At 40.2% G+C, this 25,369-nt stretch overlaps 1 protein-coding gene across 5 annotated transcripts in view; it reads left to right on the top strand.

The window, feature by feature from the left end:
- ARHGAP6 (Rho GTPase activating protein 6) overlaps positions 1 to 25,369 on the top strand; it is a 327,498-nt gene that overhangs the window by 216,085 nt on the left and 86,044 nt on the right. The window contains exon 1 of one of the 5 annotated variants that reach the window (XM_027675162.1): positions 12,208 to 12,226. The exons of the other annotated variants lie outside the window; for them this stretch is intronic. Coding sequence (XP_027530963.1) covers positions 12,221 to 12,226 — 6 coding nt within the window. The 5' untranslated portion in view covers positions 12,208 to 12,220. Of the gene's footprint in view, positions 1 to 12,207; positions 12,227 to 25,369 lie in introns of those variants that run through there. 5 annotated transcript variants of the gene reach the window in all.

The raw sequence follows: 25,369 nt of genomic DNA, 5'->3' as shown, positions 1-25,369 counted from the left end.
GAATGTGATTATACTGCACTTAGTTGATGCAGGTTTTTATTTTCTTTCTTTTTTTTTTAGTTCTGGAGACCTGTGTATTCTAATGGTAGTTGATATCTGCAAAATTATTTTCTTTACTCTAACAATGTTTAAGTTGATAAGGGAAGTGGGGGCTCTGTGGGATTTTTTGTGGGGGGAAAGGGAGGTTTACAAACTGCGTTTGAAGGAGATTGAGTAGAAGCTCTTCGTGCAACTGCAGTGCACAAATCACTTTTAAGGAACTGTAGCTCCTCATGTAAATGGAGAGAATGAAAATTGAAAGAACGAAAGGAAAAAAAAATCCCTCTTTCTCAAGAAATTGACTTTCTTTGCTTTTTTGGTACCATCACAGGTGGTCATATGGGAAAATCTCTCCTAGTCTAAGATTTCTTATGTTTCCTTGCGCTCTCCTGAGGCTGTTTATTCCTCTCTATTGCTGTGAAACTTTTTGTTTAGAAACTTAAAAACAAAAATACAAAAATACCCCTAAGGGTTTGTGCTATAGTGTATGACTCATTATGCTTTTTTTTAGAAGGAGGAACTTGCTGTATTCTGGAATGTATTCAGAAGTAGCCAAGCTACTAGACTCAGACATTTGAGGGCTTTTTTTTCCTCCTTTTATCAGACCATATTCACTCAGACTTCCTGTCTCGGGAAATGAGTATGAGCTTCTTTCTCTCTTCCTCAGTCCCTTTTTTTTTTTTTTTTTTGTTTGTTTGTTTGTTTTTGTTTTGTTTGTTTGGGGGTTTTTGTTTGTTTGTTTGTTTGGGTTTTTTTTTAATTGGAAGAGAGCTGAGTTTCTAGTAATCAGCTCCAGGAGTGGGATATGTGGGATAAGAGGTCTGTTTTGGTTTGTAGCTAAAGCAGAACTCGGAAGAAAATGTTATGAGATATTTGCTTGTTCTAAGGAACAGGTTCACTTCATTATTTAGAGGCAGACTGAGATAATGTTTTAAAATTAAAAACCTGAAGTTATAAAAACATTAAAGTATTTTAAAATCTATGTCTGTAGCCAAGTTAGAACCTGTTCCACATTTTATAATTTCTGCTTTTAAAGTGTCACTTTATTTATATGGGCAAAACTTGGCTTGAACATGTGTCCCTTTGCAACAACTTTTAGTATTTGAGGAAGCAAAGCTACTTGTTGTACATTATCGTTCTAAACTAAAAGAATTCAGATTAAATGGGTGTGGTACTGAAAGTGAGACCAGCTTTACAACTATTGAAGCAGTTAAAAATAGGTAATACAAGTAACAAAGTAACATGTAACATAAAGCTGTATACTAAAGGAATTATTTAAGGGAATATTAAGAAACCTCTTGGTCAATGGCTGGCTCTGTCAGATGACTGTCACATTCAAAGTGTTATATTTGAAGAGATTTGTGTAAACTGGACAACTTTGCATAGGGATAATAGAAAAAAATCCCCTCAACTATGATTTGATACAGTCCAGCAATCTTAAGTACAGGAAAAAACATATTGGTTAGTTTGAGATTTTTTGATAGAGCAGCCACCAATGCTTTTTATCAGCTACTGCTCTTGGTGGGCAGAGCTGGGAGTGAGTAAGGACATCCTCAGTGCTTCTCACTTGCCTGCAGGGAATGATTGCTGTTTGCTTGTGGTTCAAACTGGTGGTGGTGTGCCACTGCTCCCAGTAGCGAAGTGACCTTGTTTATGCTATGTAGCTGGGCCAGTGTGCAGCTGTTTCCACTGTAAACTTGCAGAAAGCTGTTTTCAGGGTATGCTTGTGCATATTACTTTGCAATTAATTTTGTATGGACACACACACAAGCCCATCCTCCTGTAGCTGCCTCAGAGCTTTTTGCTGCCGTAGCAGAAGTGCACTGTACATTTTCGGTTCATTTTTGCTCTGTCAGAGAAACAAGTGGGTGGGTTAGAAAGGAATGAAAGTGATGCTTATGTCACTGAAGAAACAAAACTGCAAGGTGAAGTGGCTGGGAAGCTCAAATCTTTCTAGAGGAACAAAAAATAATTTTATGTGGAACCATTAATGCCCCATTTTACGAGACATTTCAGAAAAATCATTATAAAACTACTATAATAGGAAAAGGTAAGTATATCTAAGTATGAAATTGTTTTGAAAGAGTAAAATTTGTGTATGTTCCTGAATACAATCTGTGCAACACTATAATGCTCTCTTTTCTAGACAGCATTTGAAAATATAATCATCCCATTAGCTACAAGAACAGATTTGTTTGCGTTAAGAGTTCCTAAAACCAAAAACATTTAGGCATGAAAATTTTTTAAGCATCAAATTCTGGTTAGAAATATAATGGAGCTGCTGGGGATTGAAGGAGGAAAGAAGGTGGGTAAGCCCTCTCTTATACTGTGCAAACATCCTGCCCTGGCTAGTATCCTTGAACATGTAAGAGCTTCCCAGGGATCTTTGCTTATCATTAATATTGGCATGCTGCACAAAGGGGAGGAATATGTTTTCACTTTCTCATGACATTTTCTTCAGTAGTGTGTGATTTTTGTCCTGTTTCTGACAGAGCTCTCTCAAGGGTTCTCTTCATGCTAATGTTTTCCTGTCTCTGGTTTGTTTGTTTTTTTGGTTTCTGTAGGCTGTTCAAATCTGTCCTGTTGAGTAGAACTTCAGCCAGTGAGAAGAGGCTTGTTCTCCATTGGTGGTAAAGCAGGGATTCCCTGGGAATGACTGAGAAGTGCTGGTTGTGGAGAGGGATTGTCTCTTTAGGTGTTGGATAGGAGACCTGTCTTTGACTTTGCAACATCTCTAGGTCAGGAAAAAGATGTGTTATGTGACGTTGTCCCTATTACTTGTGCCTTTCCCGTGAGGAGGGAGGGACATCTGAGAGACTTGTAGGCATTTTGTGTAACGCTGGAAGATGTAATGGTGAAATAAGCAGCACGGACGTTCTCTGTAATGCAGAGAAAGAAGGGGGGAAAAAGGAAGAGGAGGAAAAAAAGAGGGTAGAGGTATGGGAAAAAGTAAGAATTGCAAGGATTTCAAGTAAGTGTCTTTATGGAAGCGTACCTTGGAGCAAAAGCCCTGCAAGGGATTTGTCAGCTCATTGGAGAGCGTCTTTCTTTCTGAACAGTGCAAAAGTGCCAGAAAGCTGTCCTTTGGATGGTGGAGGGCTGTGTTGTGTGTGAGTGTTTTGGAGAAGTTCTGTATCTTGGAGGAAGAGGAACTGGAGTGTGGTTTGACAGTTGCTACAGCAACTAACGTTTTTTAATGGAAGGCAAGGATAAGTGATGGTATAAAGTCTTGTGTAACTGACGTACCTTCCCCCGCTTCCTGCCAATTTTCCAGTATATTAAAACAATAAGTAATTTATGACTTCGGCTGAGAAATGGCTCTATGTTTGCCCAGCTCAGCCTTGTTTGGAGGACTGCATGATCTTTACAGAGACAGCACAGAAGAAATTATTTACATAATGGAAAGCAGGGATTCAAGCATCTCTGAAAAGTATACTTTTCAAGGGACAAATGCACTCCTTGTTCTGCCTGAAGAAATTTTTGTTAGATGTGGATGTCCCTAGGACATCATCTCATAGCTTCCTTTCTTCTCAACCTCTCTGTTCCTCCCAACCATGATTATTTTTTTGCAAAGTTTTTTAAACTCTCTTTGGTTACCATGGAGTTCTTTTTTAATGGAGGAATGATGATGTATTATAGAGTAAATGAAGGATGATGCAAACTTGTGGCAGGAGGGGAATTCTGCTGGCTTTCTCTGCAGCAGTGTTGCATAGATGTTATTCAATAACTGCTGTCCAGGGAGACACTTTAACGCTTCTAATCCTTTAGGACCCAGCTGGCTGCTAACAGCTGGGAGGAATGATACATGAGTGGAAAACACACATCACATCGCAGGCATACAGACACTCACTTTTAATATTCAAAAAGGTGTCTAACCTGAGTGTTTGTTCACTAGTTTAAGGTTATATATTTTAATTTAGTGGTAGTTTCAGTTTTACTAGTGAAATTTGAGGGCATTTTACAGTGAATATTAGGGGAAGAGGGTTTGGCTAATACTCTTGTTCTTTGAAATCTCACTGGAAGTCTTAGGTTGCAAAGGGTCACTTCTATAGCACTTTGCCTTCCCCTTGGGTTCTTTATGCAAGATCAGAATTAATTCTGAGCTCGGGCTACTTATTTTAATTAAAGAGTAGATATTAAACCATTAAACATATTTGTAAATGAGTCATAAATATGAACAATTTTAGAACCTTAAATACAGATTTTTGCAGTTCTTACACTAGTTTTAAAGTCCTGTTTCCATGAACCAAACATGTTTACCTAACTCTTTAGAACTAAGATTTATTTTACAGATGTCCTTGGTAATATTTTGAGCATTAACCACTCATACCCAGAACTCCCAGGTTTGTGACTTTGAATCCTATATTTCATTTTGCAGTTTAAAAAAAAAGTTAAATTATCTTCAATACAACTCACAACAACTTTACACTGTGCATTTACTAAAAATTATGGCTGGACTAAGAGTCAGTTTTCAAGTGAATGACACTGAGGTATTTAGCTGGAATAAGTTCACTGCTCTTGAGTTGCTGAGAAGCAGTGCATGAAGCATGCACACATTTTTTTCATGGATGAGAAAGTAATAAACCTTTGCTACCAATTTTATGTATTTTAAATTTTAGTAAAGGACTGGTTACTACCTTCTTGCATTCAGTAAGTCGTTTTGTTGATTCACATGAGATGAGAGAGAACTGAAGTAACTGAAGTAAAGAGAAGACTGACAAAAAGATCTCTTTTTAGATATTCATGTGTTAGTGACCAGTATTTATTAGAAATTTGCAACATTTGAAATCTGTGCCATAAATGCCTTCCTCCCCATAGCATCCTGTCTGTGGTTTTCTTCGTCCTACACAACACTCTCCTGAATCCTTCCCCAGACCTTGAGATGACTCATTTTTCTCTCTCATTCACTTGCCCCAGTGACACAACCCCATCTTCAAATCTCTTTTTACTCTCCCTCCTTCAGGCTCTAAGATTCTCCTTTATGTCTCACCATCTTTTCCTCAGTAAGACAAACTAGCTTTCATCTCTCTCATTTTAAGAAGCCTGAGCTATTCCAACTGCTGCCCATCTTCTTTCTTGTTTTCTTGTCAAATTGATTGATTCAGATACTTGAAATACTTTTTTTCATTTCCTTTGGGACTTCTAGACTGGCTCTCATCCCTTCCATGGCACCTGACTGCCCTTATCCAGCATCCTGTGCCTACCAAATAGCACAGTTAGAAGAGGGACACCAGCGGAACTTGCACTTGATCAATGTGCATTGTTTGTGCTCTTTAGGTCACACAAGATGGAAGCCTTTCAGCTCCACTGAATTGTTAGTGAATTGTGGAGTGATTTTCTAGGAAATAGATAAGGATGCCTGTGTTATGAAGAACTATATGTAACAGAAAATGCTAACGTTTTTATGCTTGTTTCAAAATAGGTAAAAAATTGTTGAGAAAATGTGATGGTCAGGGAGAAATTACACAGTATGCAAACCTCCCATACCTTTTAAGTTAAGGGTTTCTCCTCTCAGCTGCATTTAACTGTGTTGCAGATAAGCTTCCCACTTAATTATGCTGTGGCGTGGAAGAACATGCAGGTATTTATTTGATCCCCCCCCCCTTTCCCCAAAACTAGGTATGCTATTGCTTTTTTATACAGTTTTTGGGTCTCTGATTCATGGGCACTCAGCTGGAGTGTGCCAATGCTGCCAGCAGCTATAGACGTGCAGTACAATTTTGTAAATGGTCTGAACAACTAAACTTTGAGATTTACTGTGTAATTGGAATATGTTAGTGTCTCATTTAGCCAATCACTTCAGACTTTTCTTTAGATAAACTGAATTTTCTCACCTGATAAAAAATGGTATAATCTGAAAGCAAAAGCAGGTTACTTGCAGTTTGTAAGACTAATCGGCATCAGTAAAAAATTTAGGAAGCTTGAGGCAAATGTATGAGGATATTCAGAAGAATCTTATCCAGTTTAATTTAGTAACCTAAACGAGTGTTATTTAAAAGCCTTTCAGGCATGGATTTTACACATGCATTTTTTTTCCTATAAAACTTAAAGGAAAAGCACTATTCTCTTTTTATTTATTTTTTCCCCAGATAAAAAATGACAGGAAGTTATTTGCAGTTGTCTTGAAAGTGAATTTTTGCTAAATGGTTAGAAATAGCTACTATGAAGTATTCAAAAGTAGCATTAAACCAAAGAATTTTCTGCCTTCATATTGATGGAATTACAGACCAAAGGAGTTGAACTGAAGCCCAGTTTATGCAAATGATGATAGTATTTTATTGTCAAAAAGCAGCATTTTTTAAAGATAGAAAACTGTTATTTGGGAAATTGAACAGTATAGTTCCATGTTTTCCAGCAAATGGTTCTCTGTGGTTCTTTAATGAAAACAGGTGCTCAACTGTTAATAGTGGGAGGCTCCATATGCAAAATTATCCACAAACATTAAATTTAGCAAGCAAAATTCTGTGTCTTTGAAATGAAAACTGACCTGGCTCAGATTCACATTGTTATGATAGGATTTTTTTTCCCAATGCCCTTGTCTTTCTCTAAGGTAGATGCACAAGCTCACCTGAGGCACCACTGCATTTTATAAGGTAGAAGGAAAATCTGATTTAGGTTCTGCTGATTTTACTCAATTAACAAGGTCATGTAATTCTTGTGGAGATATGTATAAAAGTTGTAGGTATGACTGGGTTTCCATGCTGTAGTTTTCTTCTAGTGCATCCCTAAAGCCACAGATTTAAATTGAGGGGTAAATAGGTTGTTATATTCAAAAAAAAAACAAAGGCAAAAGCAGGGAGATTGTGCAATCTGTAGGATTTGTAGCAGTGAACATAAGAGATGTCTCCTGGCTGGCTCCATGCAGGCTATCCTGTCCAAGTCTGAGCCTAACATCAAAGAGAGATGCTAAACCCTCCGCCGGCAGGAGAGGGAGGGAGCTGAGTCAGCGGCTGGGAGGCGATGCTCGAGGTGTCAGTGCAAATGCTGCCAGGCTGGGAAGGCTCAGGGACACGCTGAGGAAATCCTCTGCAGACCTTGGGCGGGGCTTCTCCCGGGCGGACACTGCTGAGTACAACCCCTTCCTAACCGGTTCCCTTACCTAAGAAGCGGGGCATCTTGCAGTGGGCTCCTTATCTTGTGGCTAACGCAGAGGTTACACTGTGAGGCTGCTGCAAGGAGGATGTGCATTTTCCAAGGACTCCTTGAGCATCCCTTGATCTCATCCTGTGAAGAAACACCCCTTGGCAACATCGGGGTTGCACTGTGGCCATCCTCCTACTTGGGGGCTCCTGACAGAGATATCTGGGGGGCACCTGGTACATGGGAATTCAGCCTGGGATGCCAGAGCATGGCGCTGTATTGCCGGAGCCTCTAGAGATAGTTCTTATGTGAAACCTGGCGAGTCAATGAGAAAGCTGTAGCCTTACGTAAGAGTCTAGTTAGAGAGATAACTGCAGATAAGGGGTGACTGAGATACGTTGACTTTTGTTATCAAATAATTGATGCTCTGCTAAAAGGAGTTGGGTTTGAATTTGTTGAATCAGCTGTGGTCATAGTCTGAGAGTGATACTTCTGACAGCTCCAGCCTTGTTTGGACCAGTTGCAGTAGGTCTTGTTACCCAGGACGTGGCCCAGTATATGGAGAGTTATGAAGTGTTATTTCTGTTGCCTAATGTCTGCATATGATAACTTTTGGTCATGTGAGACTGCCAAAAAAAGAAGGAAAGTAGTTCTGGTAGCTTTCTAAGACAGGCCCTTGGCTCTTTGAAGGAAGAAGCTTTCTTTGATATATGATATCCCTGAGTGTTAAATGCGAGTCCAACCTTGCAGCACAAAGGGCTGCAGTATTTCTTAACACAAAGACATTTGGAGAGTTTTCAGTGAGGCCTGGCCTTTGTTTCTAAGTATTTATATAATCTACATTGCCAGGAATATTGATAGTTACATGCAGTTTTACAAGGAGGTGTGTTTAACATCTAATGTAACAGCAGCACTTGTGTAGGGGCTGTCACTTCTTTACAGCTGTGCTTGTTTACATTCCCAGATTTGACAAGCCTTTCATCCTATTTTGTATTTCTGCTGTTTCCCATGTATCCTGGCCAAGCAGTGGGTTTATCACTGCCACCTTGCCTGTGTGGTGGTGGTGAGGGGTCTGAACTGTGCACACATGAAGTCTCAGAGTGCTGTGTGTGCAGCCTGGGTGGTTATATAGCTGTATATCCCTCTGTTTAAGAATATATAACACCTCTGTTAGGAGAAGCTGGTGTTGACACTCATTCATTGGGAATTGTATTAGCAAAACCAGATAGGCCAAAATAAGGATAGGAGCAGCAACAACTGTACTTTTAAAGCTCAAACCCAGCTTCTGCCACCTAAATTTGAAAGTGCAAACTCTTAACAAGGTTACGGAAGAATAGCAGCCATTTGTTCACCCATTCCTACATGGGTGTGCCATGGACCATCTGTGTTAGAAAAGCCAAATTCTGACACGTTGTCAAAATACTGTCTCTTCCCCCAAAATAACTATTAATTTATCATACTGTTATGAACTCACAATTGATTTGCGTGGTAACTTCTTCAGAGGTGAAAATCAAACCAGACTGCAACAGAGTGTAGCAGCCCTCAACGTTTGAGGGCTTCCATACTGCCAGGGCATGGCTTTTTCTGCAGAAGCAAAGGGGGGCATGGAAATGCCTATGCTACTTGCAATGAGATTCTTCTTCTGGTGTGTGTGGGTCAAAGCTGCCCTGTTTCTGTACTGTTTGTTTGTTGTTAAACCTTGCTAATAGGCATGTTATATAGGAGGAGATCAATTGAAAACAGAAACTGGAGAGGTTTTTTTTCTGGTAGTAAAAGTGCAGGACCTTACACTGACAAAGGTCTTACATCTAGATAACAATCCTGTGCACTTATCTTGCTGTTACGAAACAGCTGCTTGGCAGTGGAGTGGCCTGTCTGCTCAGATTGGACCTCAAAAATGGGTAAGCAAACTGTGGATGGAAGGAGGGATATGGCTGTGGCAGGTTGGGGAAAGATAAACTGGAAAGCCCTCAGTTAATGGGATTACAAAGAAAATCTTGATTTGCTATGCATGGTGTCAATCTAAGGCTTATTGTGGTTTAAGACTGACCACTCATGAATCATCCATCTCAGGCTGTAGTTGTGCTCATAGGGATGTAATGACTGGAGCTGCTTATCCATAGAGAGAGAGTGCTGCATTGCTAGTATTTGTTACCTTTCAGGATCTTATCAGACAGATTATCAGGTTCTCAAGATGATAATAAATCTGGCACATTGGCTGAGGTGGTGCCATGGCTAATGGATTTCTTTGGCTCTGACAGCCTGAACACATGGAATAATGTATGGCTTGAGAGGGAAACACTTGGGTGCTCTCCTGCCCATCTCCACTATTCCTCTGGGTGCTTGCAAGATGCTGTAGTGCAAAATAAAATTTTAGCACAACCGTCACAGAGTTGCCTCAGATCTGCTTTATGTCCCAAGGTTTACTTTTCCAATTTAGTATGCTATTGTTTGAAATGTCAGCCACCTCCGGCGTTATCCCGCCTAAGTTGTAAAGTTTTCTCTTCCTCTCTTCACTTGGCTCGGGAGGCGGGGAGGCTTTGGGACCTTTCCAGGCTTTTCTGAAGCTGCTTTTTCCACTGTCAGGCGGGGTCTGGCGCCGAGTCAGCAGCTGCTTCCTGGTTCTCACCCTTCCCTTGCAGGCAGACAGATGACCTGCCTTAAGGGAGCAACCTTTCTTGGAAGGTGAAATCAGGCACACAAATTAAACACTGACCATACACATTAGCTGCCTATGTACCTATGAACACATTAGTCCCATGTTAGCACTCCCCAGTGCAGTGTTCATTGATCAGGTAATTATTATTTGTGCAGTGCTTTGAAGACGACAGCGATATGTACATTTCTCTTATCGTTACAGATTAGCATTTTACACCAAGCCAGAAATGTTACTGAGATAATTTACCCATATTCTGATGAGAGAGGTGTGTGTTTATTAGGAGAGCTCAGTGAGGCACAGAACATATTTGTTCCAGTTCCAAAGAGGAAAAATTTGATAACTGAGTGGGAGTCTTATTAGCCACATCTTGCCCTGTACTGGAGGAATGAAGATATTAATTTACCTGTCTGCCTTTGTTTATGGGTTGTAATGTGAACTAACTTTTCTTCCTGCCTCATTTCTTCTCTGGAAGGCTCCTCTCTCATTTTATGGATGCTTGAATGACACCAGTTTTATCTTGCCAAAGCATCTGTGGAAGAAGATAAAGGAAGACGCTATTTAAGTGGCTGGGGTGCATCCTGGGCTGCTCGGAAAAGAAAGAAGTACCTTACATGTCTCTGCAAAATATGATTAAGGGGAGCATGATTCACACCCCTTGACATTCACGAGGGCCAGAGGAATTCCACCTACAGGTGTGAATTTCCTGTTCCTTCCTCAACCTTACTCTTCATGTTTCTGGTCTCTTCTGCCTCCTCCATTTAGCCTTTACTATTAAAATCGTTTTCCCAGGTGCCGTGTTTAAATTTGATCTAAGTTTATGCTTTGCATAACTAGATGTGAGAGAAAATATGATCTGATAATAATAGCAGGCATGCTTTTTGATCGCGATGTGTTCATAACCATTAACTTAAGGAGAAGCTCACTTGGGTCTAAAATAACACTCATTGTACAGACACAAAAGACTAAGTCGTGAAAGAAGAGCCTGCGTGTAGCAATCTCCATGTTCCTAATCTTACCAATGGTTCTGTTTGTAGAGATATTGCACATACATGGACCACTACTGTCTTCTGGGCTTCCCACATGGTTGGGAAGGTTTGGGAGGGGAACCTTTATGGTGGGAGGAATCAAGAGGGTGGCTGACCTTGTGGTCAGGGTCTATTAATTGCCTCTTTCAAAGCAGTAGGTTCCAATTGGACTCTTCACTGTTTGCTCTAACCATGGGCTGCTCTCTTTCTCAGCTGCAGGGGAGTGTATTGTACCTCAGAGGCCTTCAAAATCATTCCTCTCTCTTCATTAATCAAGGACCTAATCACTTTACAGGGTTTGAAATGGACTATAAGCACAAGGTTTTTAAGTTCTGTGGAAATTTTCCACTCTTTAACGTATGATAACATGGAGACTCATTCAAGTTAATGCCACAATACTTCTCTCGGGAGATCATTTTCTGATTGATTTTAATGCTGGTAACATTCTCTACAGACAATTAGTAGCCGATGGAATCCCTTTGCTCCTGCTTGGCTAAGAGATTGAAGTCTCCCAGGGTGGCTGCATTCCACAAACAGCTCTGAGCTGCTGGGAATCCCTGTGGGCCCCCCAAAAAATTCTCAACTCTGTTGTTTTTCGGAGAATGTTTTTCAGTCATTTTACATGGCTTTGATGGTAGAATGGAAGTGATGAAAAAAAATACCTGAGATGCTTCATGCTGTTCTTTTTCGTCATGTTATGATATTTGAACCTACCAATTTGGTTGGTTTAGCTGTCAAGAAGAGAAATTTCCCATGGATGCTTTGGACTTGAGAATAATTGACTTTGCTGGAATTTTTAGGCAACAATAATAAATAGTCTTTGCATGTGAACTTGTATCGAGAGAAATATCCCTTAGGGGAAATAACTGTTTTGCTTTCTAGATGAATTTCAATTAATGTCATGTGGTCTCCAATTGATTTTCATCTTCATTTTGTAAGTTCTCCTTCTCTGTTTTATTATTTGCTTTACACCAGTTTGCCTTTGCTTTCCCCGAAGTTCCATCTACTTTTTCCACTTGTTTCTTGTGGGATATTCAATACATCTCACACTCTAAGCCAATTTGAATCTGTACCTTAGAAAATTCCTCCATCTTCTCTCAGATTGCAGGTTGGTAATGTGATGTACCCTGCAATCTGCTGGAGGTTTCCACTAATTCTTTTCTTGTCATTCTTTTCCCTCTTTGTTTTCTTTCCCAGTCTGTCCCTTTAAGTCTCTTATGGGATTTTTTTCCCAGTTAATTAGCTTGCAAAAGCCAGTTGGCTGTGGCTAAAGAAAATGAGGTTTTTTCAGGCATTGCTTATCTCTGCCTTGATTTCCAGCAGTGCCCTATGCCAAATATGTTGTATATTTATAGAGGTTACCCTTTTTCCCCAGCAGTAAGTCAGTAGCAGTAGGAAGAAAAAGGATCTCAGCAAGATGCAGGTGATTTTCCTCAAGTTGTCTGTTCCATGTTATGCCTGTATGCTTTCTTCCTCTATGAAAGGCTGTATAGCAAAGGTAAAGGTGAAGGAATAGGACTTAAATCCAGATCTGTAAGTTTCTATCTGAGAATGGAATGCAAAGCTAGTGGTATGTTGCATAATGGTCAGTTGAGCTTATCTTTTATTTTTCCTTATTTATATGTGAGGAAATGAGGGAATAATTCTCTGTCAGGTGTGAGCTAGTGAATTGGGTAATGCTGCTTTTAAAATTTAAAAGTGGTAAATATATGGGGGAGGAATTCTGGAACAAGTGGCATCAGAATAGTGGACTGTGTTTTTATAGAAGTGGACTATTTGTGAAGGAAAAAGATTGTTTGCTCTTATCATTCTCTTGTTGCTTCATGTCTTTTGTCAGGGTAATCAAAAAAATGGACTTTTATGAAATGATAAATGACAGCTATAAGTCATTGCAAGATGGTAGTACATGGGTATCTAACTGACAGTGGACTTGCTCTTACAAAATCTTCGTCTTAGGAGACAGGTTTTCAGAAGCATGAAGTCAAAGATACATATTTCTTGTGTTTGCAAATGGTTAATGTGCCAATGTGCTTCCCAGTGGACTGTGGCTCTGAGTTATCATTTGTGGCCTTGAACGTCTGCTCATGGTAATACAACTGGTAAGAAGATGTAGAGGTCTCTCAAAATGTTCATATGCAAGGTTTTGGGTGCCCTTCAGATCTATTGGCCTACATGCCGAGGGCTGTTGCCTTAGGCTTTTTTCTAGTTTTATTCAAATGAACTGGTTTTGTATCTTCCTTTTTTTGATGCCGCTTCCTGATTCTCATTTCTCTAAAAGTCTCACTTTGGTTCTCAAAAACAAATGAAGGCAATCACTGTGGTCTTAATTTGCAAATTAGCTCTAAGAACAGATTAAGCTGAGTATTTTCCACTTGAATTCAGTGTTCTTTCTTCTGCTTGTGCTGAAAGGTTAGTAACTTTTTAATCAGTATTCAAAGTTTTGTCTGTCAAATGCTGCTTATTGTTCCCATTTCCCCCACCAACGCTGTTCTTTTTTTTTTTTTTTTTTGTGTCTTCATCTATCTTTGCTTTCTTTAATTTTTTACCGAGTAATCTCTTGTGGAAAGGAGATTTTTCTTCCCCCATTGCTGCTGCTGCATTTTTCTTCTTGTGAATTGTGTTTCCTGTGTTTTGTGTGCAAACATTAGTTGCCATAAGTGATTCTTTGAGATCCAGAGGCAGCTACAGGATGACTCCAAGGGAGGCAACTTGAGATTTAAACTCTTCTGTTCACGTGCTGGGGCAATCCTGCACGGTGGTTAGAGATGAATTGAAGTGCATGATGCCAAGTGCTGCAGTAGCTCCTTTCCAGTTGTCTGTATTTCTTCTCCGTGGTACTTTGTGATGAGCTGGTGTAGCGTCCTAGGACTGGAGTGGACACTACGAGTTACCTCATAATGGGGCTCTGCAAAACATCCAGTGTAGGATACAAAATCCTTTCTTTTTAAACAACAGCACTTGCCATACAGGTTTTTTTGTGATGTGCAATACCATTTACACTTTTCTAGAGCAAACATCCATGCAGAGGGACATTGCCAGTATATAGAAGAAAAATCTCAGTGTATGGGCAGCACAATGTAGAGGTTGACTTTTGCTTTGGTTAGTAAATCAAACAATAAGTTGTTTTAGAGTCGACTAAAGCTTTTTTCTCCCTTCTCTTTCTAAGTGATTACTATTACATTTAATAGTAAATTAATTTTCTTTGGCTTTTAAAATAGAAAAAAAGAGTAAAATTATTTTTTTTAAATTGGATGTGCATTCTAAAAATACAGACTATTTTCTATGAAGAGTGGATTTGCTAGTAGAATTCTGACTTTCTGTTGGCTTTAGGAGATGGTGCCCTGATGACTAAGCCAATAAGAGCTAATTTTCAGCAGGTGTAGCATCGTACTTAAAGGAGAAGAGATTATACCTGGAAGAGTGGTTTTGTCAGTGATGCTGAAGAGGACCAGGTTTGATGCCTGGACCTAAAGCCAGGCAGTGTAGGCAGCTTGTGTTGATGCTGCAGCCGGCAATGCCTCTGTAGCAAGTTTGATGTGGAGACAGATAATTCAGATGAAGCCTCTTCACTTCTGTGTGGTTTTGTTCCTGTTGAATAAAGCAAAGTGAAAGCATAGAGATGTTTAAGGGATGGGAAGTACAGTGTCTGCAAGTTTCAGTGGACATCTGTGGAGGCGTGAGTGCCCAGTGAGCACAACCCTGACCAGCAGCAGAGCCGGGATTCATGTGCCTGGGGTGTAGCTCACCCAGGCTCAGACTGTGCTCACTGTTGGGACACGTTTTGGGGATTTCCTAGCAGCCACTGCTTACTGCTGGTGGCTGAATCATTGCTTTCTCATCGCGAGCTCTGCTACCCTTCTCCAGGGGAGCTCCAGCAGCACTCCTGCTGTCAAATGAGGCTGACAGCGAGCATGGTGCTGGCTTCCATGAGTCAGGCCAGGGAGGAGATCTTTTTTTTTTACTAAAAAAAACGAAGCCTATTTCTGTGTTTTTGTGACTCTTTGGGAAAGTGAATTCTGACAAGTGTGGTGTAAATCCTCCCCCAGAATGCCAGCTCAGTGATAGTCCTCACTGCATTGATAGCAAATACCTCTCTCATGCTTTTCTCTTAGGTATGGCTGTTGAGGTTGCTGATATAGCCTGTGAACTGGCACTGTGCCTTTAATAGTACTAACTTTTATGGTATAAGCCTGTCAAACTTAATTTAAGGATATTATAGTTAATAACTCCCTGTGTGTGTGCCTATTAACAGAACTATAAATGGTTTAGACTCTATTGTAAAATGGAGCTAGTGAAGCCACTGATTTTAATAAAATGTTTTTTAATAAGTTCAGTTCTCTCAGAACAAAAAAGAGTATTCTTTGTTTTCTCATTAATAAGGGAAGGAGTAAGATATGGCCTTGTGTTCTCAGATAATTTGCAAAAACAAAACTAGAAACATTCCATGGAGATTTAATTCTCTGTGTTTTTGCTAGAAGTGCAAAGTACTTTGCAACAGGGTTGTGTTCTCACTATCTAAGGTCAAGTTCAATTACAATAAGAGTTCATGGTGTGGATTAAGTATATCTGTATTTTTAAGTACTTTTTTCAGATTAAAGTTATCAGATAGTCTTTATAATTTGGTATATCGTAGCTTTTCAAACCACAGTGTGATCATTTTTCAGGATAGCGTGTTTATTCTGTGCAATCACTGAGCTGTTTTTGGTACAAAGTGTAACACCTTAAGCTCATCTTTTAAATCCCAAGTTCAACAGAAGAATTGCTGGGGTTTTTTTGTTTGTTTGTTTGGGGGTTTTGTTTTTTCTGAAAGTATTTTTATTCTCTGCTAGTTACACACTTTTTTGTTTTTTCAGTTAGAGTGCTCACTGAGGAGGAGAGTTAATGGAGGTATGCACTGCTGACTACAGGAGATGGATTGATTTTTGAAAGCAAGTGAAAATGCCTAACATGCTTTAGATTTTTTTCTGATTTCCTGGTCTTTAATCCTGAAGAAGAAGGAAAAAAATGAAATTAAAACCAACTTTAGAAAGAGCTCTCGTGCAGCGGTGATGAGGTTTGCGTTTTGTCTCTTTTCCAGTGGTGATAAGAAATGAGTTCAAAGATACTGAAAAAATGAGATTTGCAGCTTTTACATGAGTAAAAGCATTAGTGAGCTTAAAGTATAAAATGGGGAGAAGAACAGTGAGCTAAAAATTGTGTAAGCTAGTTGCACTGTTAGAAGAAGCTCTTATAATCTTCGTGCCTTCTGAATCACTTAGTGAGCATGTATTATATTGCATGCTTGTTTTCTTTTAAACATAAAAGGATATGTTATTAACTATCTTTTGCAAAGGCCACAATTTTAGTGTTTTTATATTTTCCTAGGATGCAAGGCCCTGCTAAGTGAAGTCTTTCCCTCGTACAGCATTGCATAGTTTGCTAATAAATGTTTCTTCCGCTGACATTCCATGTAACTTCGTGAACTTCGACAGGACAGACTCGAGGCTGTATTGATATGATAATTCTGCTGTAAGAGAGATGACTGTCCGATCAAATTTCTGGCTTAATTACAAATTTGTTTAAAATTTGATCTTTTGGTCCAATCTGACAGAAGCTACATTGATATAAGTCAATCCCAACCTGACAGGAGTATGACTGCCCAGAGACAGATACCGTGATTTAGCACAGTCTCTGGCTGAGGGGAGGAGGAGATGAGGGAGAAGTTTTTTTCTTATTGCCTCTTGCTTTTCCTTGTCAGTGGACTGCTGTGGCTCCAGAGGTACGTCCAGGAACAGTCAGGATGGTGGGTTCATGGGATACGTGGGCAGGTGGGGATTCCCCTGCTGTTGGCACGCATAGTTTGGCTGGAATTTATGGGATGCTGAAGCTGCTTTTGTGGGTTTGGTTGTTTACCACCTGCAGTTGTGCAGATTGACTTGGCATTGGCAGGCTTGGCTGGTGCTGTGCTGCTGGTGAAACGATACAGCATCGGGATTTGCATCAGCTGGTACTGGAATACTGTAGAGTCTGCGTTGAAGAGGTGGTAGGCTCTGCATCTGTGGGTGGTGGTTGGTGACATAGCCAGCTCCCATTGAATCATAGCCATTGGATAAATGCACAGATGGAGAAAGACATCAATTTTATTGTGTTCTTGCTGCTATTTAGCATGTATACTCTGGTGGCACATAGAGACTCTTGAGGATGGCCCCTGTTATGCTGTGCAGTCTATATAATAAAAGCTCTTGAACCACATTTTGTCCTTCCTGTGATTTGATGGTCCACATCTTTTCAAACCACAAAAGAACACTCTTTTCCAAAAAGGGGATTTTGTTCTTTTATCAATATTCCCTTTCCTCAAGTGGGAGGATAATATAATAGAAGCATAATTGTGTAGTGATGGGACAAGGGGTAATGGCTTTAAACGGAAAAGAGAGTAGGTTTAGATTAGATAGTAGGAGGAAATCTTTTGGTATAAGGGTGATGAGGCACTGAAACAGGTAGTCCAGAGAAGCTGTGGATGCCCTATCCCTGAAAGTGTTCTCAGCTAGGTTGGGTGGAGCAACCTGGTCTAGTGGAAGATATCCCTGCCCGTGGGTTGGAAGTAGATGATGTTTAAGGTCCCTTCCAACCCAAAACAGTCTATGATTCTATGATAACAGAAGAAAAATGCAAGATACTTATTCGTGTGGCATATTTAAAGGAAAAGTGTCTGCACACCACAGTACAGTGCCGTATCTGTCTTTGTGGAGTATGGCCTCATATATTATCTTCCCTTGTGTTTGAATTCCAGCTCTTGAGCATGCAAGAAGGAAGTTCCTATTGCTGTCTCCTAACTTACGTCCCCATGAGGGTACTTGGTGCTTCATTTTCCAGATGCCTTGACACAGCACTTTTAAATGCTTGGCATTTGGGTTTTTGTGTAACAAATGTAAGAGCTAGTGCTGCAGTAATATGCCTCTGTACACATACTCATAGGCAGTTGGTGTCGATGCCAGTCTGTCTGTGATGGAGATTTTGCATACAGACAAAAGCAGAAGAAAATGGAAATGTGTTGCCTCACGTCTTGAGGCCAAGGTGTTACTACACCCCAAAGAAGGTATTCCTTCATCCAGTGAAGAACAGGAGTCAATGATAATCCATAGGTATGCTGTCTTAGCATATTTCCTTGCCTGAGAACAGATGGCAGAGCCAAGCATTGTGTTGATTGTGCTGTTAAACTCTGAGTCTGTTGTAATACCTATGATGGCACCGTTTTCTAGAAAAGGTTTTCAGTGTCCTCTGAGTGCTGAACAGCAGTATAAGAAGACAGAACAATTTGAGGAAAATAATTCCATGAAAAAAAGACTCAAACTTTGTGTGACAAAACTTACAAAGTTTTATTAATTCCTGGCAATTCAAAGATGAAAATTTTTGATGCAGACCACAGGGTCTACTACGATGTTTTTTTCAGGTGAGTCTGGAAATGCTGAAGTTTCTCGTCTAGAGTTGCCTCCTACATGGAGACACTGGCCCAAAGTCATAAAATTTGAGAAGTCCCAAATTTGCTAGGTGAAAAGGCAGACGGAGACCTTCTGGTAAACTTTTCTCTGTCTTTCTCCCAGTGCAAAGCCTCCTGCTGTAACACATTTTCAAAGTTTTGTTATGGACCTCGTGAGCTGAAACTAAATTTTTAAACCATTACCATTTCATGAGAATGAAAACCTCTGTGTTTCCAGTTCTGTTTCAACTTTGCTGCTGCAGTCCACAATGTTAAAACTTTAAGCTATCTGGTCTTAGAGGAATGGGAAATATCTTTGTACTAGCTAAAACACTAAAGCAGGGGAAAAGCAGATATCATAGTTTCCAAAATCTGCAATTCTCTTTTCCTAATGTAATGATCACGTTTTCTCTTACGCAGATAACCTTTTCCAAATACTAAACACTTCTGAACTTTTCTGATCAGGCAAAAAAAAAAAGCTCCCTGAAACTGGACAAGATTTTTGTTTTCTATTTTTTCCCCTTCATTTAAAGGATAGAATGGGCTTTTATGATTGTGGATTTGCCTGAATTCATATGCATTAACATCTCCCATGTTTAGGCAAATTCCTTTGTCATACATTATAGCAAACTCAGAATTTAATTTACTGCATGAACTTCCATGTTCAAAACAACTTTCTGGACTGATAAACCAGGACTGACACGTGAAGATATTCCTTATTAGTTGTGTGTTTTCATCTTCTGAACTTGTTTTGAAATGGATCTTCTCTGTCTGAAGATCCAGTGAGTCAGGTTCCCTTTGCAGTGCTCTGATTTTGGTTCACTGGGAGCTGGTTGACACTAATGTAACTTAATAATGAATCACTGTCATCCTGCTGTCAGGTATTTTAAAGTGAATGAGTGTGTCAGAAGGATGAAAATATTTTACCTTTTAGCTGAAGTTGATAAAACCAGGTTTTGTTGCATGGTGGTAGCTAGAAAAGGAAACTGTAAGATGTATTTTGTTTACCTTGGTGTTACAAAGTAAAATTACTCAGAAGTACCATAGGTCTTGGCCTGCGTCTTTCTGGCAGTCTTTGACTTCGTGTAATGAATATAGCGGTGATGGATTTGTCTCGCTGAATTACTGGTAAGCCACTAAGGGCAGGATTTTTCAAGCATGAGCTTTCTCATCCACCAGTTAAACATATAAGGCAATTGTCTTGTACCTCACTGTAGCTGACAGAAAGATTGAGCTCCTCATTCGGTCAAGGGATGCCAGGATGGGTGAGATGATTTGCTAAATAGCTCAAGTTCACCCATACAAAACCGAGTCCACATCTGTGATCCAAGAGAATAGTTGCACACAATAGATGGCAAAACTTCTTAAACTAAGCATGTACTTCAGTGTTTTGCTGACTGGCAAATTTGCCTTCTGTCTGAAGTCATTAGGAGCTTATTTTTACATGAAGCATTATCGGTCAAAACAGTGTTGCTATCTCTACTTCATTCCTATGGAAAGATTAATAAGATTGAAGGAGTTTGGAAAAGAAATCCTGCCCTTTGGCCTGGAGTGGCTGCCAATTCTGTAACATCACACCGTGGCACACCAAATAGTATTCCAGGTGTCAGGTAAGCAGTTTTTGTTTGCTGTACTAATCTTTTCCCTTTGCTGTTCATGGAAGTAGTTTAGTCTTCTGAAAGCAGTAATGGCATAGAGCTGTCAAATGCCATGTGTTACCTCTAAGACCAAGGTGGGCATCTCTTCGTTAACACCCCCCTATGCATGCTGGGCATGTCTGTGTGGGGCTGTGCTGAGGCTCTTCATCTCCCTGACCACTGACTGAACCAGCCAGCTGAACTTGATGCCATGAGGAACTGTGGGGGTTTAGGAGGGTCCTTGCTCTGAAGGAGTCCCACCTGGCACGAGGACAGCCCTCAGCACCAAGGCTTCTACCTTCCCCAGACAATGACACTGTCTCATGGATCAGACAAAGCATTCCCAAGAGGTCTGCTAAAATTAATTCCAGTCAGAGTGTTTAGTGTACAGACCAGCTTTACAATCTGTAGATATCAAGGACAGATCTTCTGCAGTCAACTTGGAAAGTTGGTTCATTTATTATTAAGTGTTTAGTGGGAACAGCAAACTGGAGATAAAATTCTTTTGGAGTTTGGAATTTATCTTAAGACAGAATGCAAATGTTTGAATTTTTTTTTGGTTTTGATCTCCATTGTTTCTGCAGTCTCTGAGGGCAGTTCCCTTTAATTTTGAAGCCCTGTTCATGAGTACCAAGAGCAAAAGGACTAAATGTCATTTAAAAGTAATGTAGCAATACTTGCCAACAGCACAGCTTTAGTAGATCCTGCGAGAGGAATGTGGGAGCAGTCACAGCCTTAGAAAAACAACAATAAGCTTTAGCAACTGGAGAATCTGCAAAAATATTTGAGAGCTGTGCATGATCCCTTCTTGCTGTGTTGAGTTTTTGCTCTCATGATTTTTTGGGGATTGGTGTTTGCATTTTTTCTTTGAGAAACCTCACAGAAGACTTTAAAAAAATTGATAAAAATATTTACTTAAGAGCTGCCTTGAAGACTACTCCCTTAGTAGAATTACAGTTTTTTTTCTCCTTTTCCTGGCCGTTTTATCTATCTTAATGTAACTTTGTTCACAAAATATAGAATTTTGTGCCAAATTCTCATAACGTTTATTATTATAATGGTGTGGTGCGTTTGTCTTGCTCAAAGTATTAGCTGAAGTGACCTCTCTTCCGAGAGGTGCATCAAAGTTAAGGAGGTCATGCCTTCAACGTGCTGTCATGAGGAGAGCTAAGAATCTGGGAGGAGTTGATATTTCCATTGCAGGAATTTGTCCCATTCTCATAGAATTAAGAAATAATAGGTTTTCAGTGAAAAGATTTCACAGCTTCAAGATTAAGTATTGGAGAAGGAGGATTAGTATCTATTTGCACATAGTTTTAAGCAATCATAGAACTGTCACCCCTGCCTTACCCAGGGAGTGAGCACCCAGATCTTCTTACAGGGAATATCCTTGCTCACCCTAGTGAAGAGGAGGAACAGAGTAGATGGGTGAATTCCTGCATTTGGATAACATTCTAAAAGGTTTTCCAGTTCTTAGCCCCTAATGACTTTATGCCTTTACAAATAAGGCTTTGAGGTCTTCCATCATTCACATCATCACAGTTGGGAGTTGAAGAGAAGTAAAGTATTTTCCTTTTCTTGTAATAAGCCAATTTAGTTCATATTCTGTATTAGTAGTGCTATGTCAGGTTATGAAAATAAACTTAACTGTGTTGTTTGATAATCTTCAGAACTAATTTCAGAAAACAAAATTGTATTACTAAAATTTCAGTTTTCATGTATAGAGCTCCTGCCTTCTCAAGTATTTAGGTATGTATTTTGTGAACCAGACATGGTGTTTCTTCTGTCCTGGTGTGAAGTTTCAGAACAGAAGGATATTCAGAGTTTTCATGGTGATAGAAGTTAGGCTAATACACTAATTTTTAAGTGATGTTTTCAGTTTTATTTCCATTAACCTTATTAAAGTCTCACTAAGGAAGAACGTTGTGGAAATGCTGAGTACGGCTCAGTAGATTACAGTTGCTTTTTCATACCATGAAAAATAAAATGCAATAGTGGTGTAAATCCACCCAGATATTTTCTGTGGCTTACAATTTCTGTGTTCTGTGGCAATTCTTTAATTAGAAGCTAATGTTAATATTCTGCCTTACGTAGGAGAAGAAAGATGAACAGTACTTTGGTTGTATAGGCATTAGCTGAAGTAAAATGGAGTGAAAAATGCTCAGACAGGTAAATGACAAGTACCTCTTTAGCTGGAACAACTAAAATCTAAAGAAAATCCTTATGCTGCCTGACCTTCCTGCTCTGCTCTGCTCAACTTACACAGAGCCTGTTAGTGTTTTATTATGGAGGGGAGAATATCCCTTCTGCTATTGCTTCTCAAGGAGTAATGGGATCACCTGCTATCCTGCCAAAGAGTGGGGGGAATAGCTCCTTTCCTTTGGAAAGATCATTTTCTCTGGGCTAAAAGGAAAAGATTAATAGGCTGCAACAGCTTAGGCTTCTCAAAGTAGGAAAATAAATCTGATAGATCATAGGTCTCCTTATTTCATTTGCCTTTCCAAAGCTGAGGAAAATGTCAAACTGTTCTCTTGTCCCAGGAGAACAGGAAAGGGGGGCTTGGAGACAGTGAGATCTCTTCTTAGGAACTGGGAAACTGTAGCCATCGGGGAACCTATTGTGTCAGAACTAATTAGTCCTTCATGGATTTGTTTTGTTTTGTTTTTGTTCTGCAATCTGAAGAATTGTGCAGGAGTGAAAATAGGAAAAAAATATACTGAGTTGACAAATCTGGTTTAAAATGTGCAATGAAGACAGCACTGTTACTATGCTCTTGCAGAGCTAAGGACTGCCAACAGTCAAATTTGTTGCAAGTCAAATACAACAGGGTGGCCAAAGGAAAAAATATCGTTTGTATTTTCAAAGATTTACTGATTTGGCTGTCATCGAACAGGACACGTCATCTTGTGCGTAACTGCTTGTATACAAGGTCCCACTGAGTGTGGTGAGGGTTGGCGAGTAGGTGAAAGAAGTACTTACTACTGTCTGCAAATAATACTAATAGCTTCAGCTGTCTTTGTTAACTGGAGTGTACAACTTCCTATGTAATTTCAGAGAAGCAATCTCAGTGTCCACTTTCTGGAAAACAGCATCAAATGATAACAAATGTGTGAATCGGCCTGACTGGGGGTACACTGAATTTTCTGTCACTTGATCTGAATCTAGTTGAGGCTCAGATGAAGCTTGGTGCTGCTTTAAGAGTAGTGTGATCCTGTCAGTAGGACTGAGAGTACCTTGGAAAGGCTATCCTAATGTGGGTAAAATGCTAACTAATGTAAAGCACTGATGTTAATGATAATGTTGCTTATTTCTTGTAGTTAGTTAAAACTGCTTAGTATACACACAAGGTCACTCTTACAACAAATATTTCATATAGCTTGGGCAGGAAAAATAAATCATAAAATGTAGTATTACTTTTTTTATGCAGGTTTGAAGGACTGACCTGCTCAGTTATGGGCCGGAATCTCTTTATCATTTGCATTCTGAAGGTGAGGCAGTAGGCAGCACAGGTCTAGCACAACCACGAAAGGAGAAGTAAACCAAGGATATGCTTCTCTCTCTCTCCCCCATTGCCTTACTCTTGACAGTACAGCTTCATATCTTCTCTTGCTTAGGGCATATTGCAGAGCATGAGTAACTTCCTTAGAGAAGTCAGTGCCCTGACTGCAGGTGCTGCCTTTTTGCCTCCTGCTCTGATTTCTTGGGCTATGTCTACACAGCCATGTGAGCCATATCAGGGAGCATCCTCTGGTGCTGGGATTTGATCATCTGTGCTGTTGGCATATAGTTACCACAGGCCGGGAGTTATTTCTGACAGACCATTTCGACGTGGCCGCTCTGCAGGGGGAGGCAGTTTAATAGTGTGGATTAAGGCTGTTCCCTGCCAGCTGGGTCACTGCCAGAACACGAGCCCAGACACGTGTAGTTTGCCAGTATACATTTCAGCCTTTGGTTATGGGTTTGTGGTTTTCTCCATCCTAAATTGAAATCACACGACAACACAGCTCTTCAGCCTAAGCCCTGAGCAAGAGAACCGTTTGGTCAACTGTCTGTGTCAGCAGTGATAAGCCACGGTATGGGGAGCATCTCAGGGCTGCTGAAGCTTAGCAGATGGCAGAGCTAAGTTAGCTAACCACACGTGCACTATTTGACTGGAAAAACGCTTTGTAAATACATTCATTTTAACTTCCATCGTGTTCATAAGCTAGCACATGGTGTCCTTCCTTAGCTGCAAGTTAGCAGTGCTAACACAAGTAGTAATTGCATTGCTGTTGATGTGTTGTCACTTGTTTAACTGCATAAGGTTGGTCACATACAAGCTCCTTGACTATGAGGTTCTGTGTCTTTTCCCTGTGCTTGCGTAGCTGCTGAAGGCTGCAGCCGTACTGGCAGACCAAGGGCACATCTTGACTCCTTCATGTGGGTTCTGGGGCATGGTTTGGCCACGTGCCAGCCCCCTCCCTGCAGAGGAACCTGGCTAGCTGGATCAGATGGAAGCCTAGGTAAGACTGCAGCTTCTCCGTCAGCACTGTTTGAGTGGGGCAGGCACCATGATGTGTCCCCCCAAGTGTAGGGACAAAGTAGCACACTTTCTGATAAATATTTATAAAATATAAGCATCTGTTGTTGATGTACAAGAAGCTGTGCTTAGTCTCCAGTCAGGGCTGGCTCCTCTGTGACCACTGCAATCCACTCTTTCACTAAAGCCAGCCTCTCTGGGCCTCTACAACCTCCTCTGGGGACAGTGGGGTCTGTCTCCATCAGCACTGAGAAACCGTCATAAAAATCTTCAGAGCATAGTGCCATACAAACAAGAACAGTCAGGAATATTCACTATCACAGTAGAATTAGCAAGGTGAGGTTCACTCTTAGCCCACTGGAAAGCACTCCACCTTATAAAAGGCCCTGTAACTGTATCCTGCATGGCTTTCTTTATGCTTAGGCCCTTGTGGTAGGTTCCATACCTTTGTATGGAAACTTGCTAAATATATAGCAGATTAAAACAGGTAATTAATTGTTACAGCCTGTTACAAGTTTCAGTAGGTGGAGTTTTTTTGTTAGTTTTTTTTGTTTATTTGTTTCAGTTTTGTTTGCTAATTCGTCAGCTGGGCAAAGTGGGAATTTTGTGGGCTGCTCAAGCACATAGAGGCATAAAGGAACTCAGCCTGAGTGGGAAATGGGGGCCACAGGAGAAAGCTGCGAAGTCTTCATCCTTCTAATAGCCTTTTTTTTTCCTGCCTCTTAAGCCAGAACAACTGAGTGTTCTCATTCTGTTATTACTGTTTTGTTAATAAATTGTTCTTAATATGTGGTATTTTTCTCTTAAACTGCCAACACATGCATACCCGTATCTGCAATGCAAACACACACATATCTGCTTCCATGTTTTATGTTGATATCCTTATAGCTTCTATGGGGCTCCAGCTGTATCTGTGTGCTGCACTGGTTTCCCCTGGATTGTTTTACTAGTGAG

Source organism: Neopelma chrysocephalum, unplaced genomic scaffold (genome assembly GCF_003984885.1).
Source record: "Neopelma chrysocephalum unplaced genomic scaffold, ASM398488v2 Primary Assembly neopelma1_25, whole genome shotgun sequence".
Taxonomy (NCBI): domain Eukaryota; kingdom Metazoa; phylum Chordata; class Aves; order Passeriformes; family Pipridae; genus Neopelma; species Neopelma chrysocephalum.
Note: the sequence above shows the minus strand (reverse complement) of the source record. Positions and strands in the feature narration are given on the sequence as shown.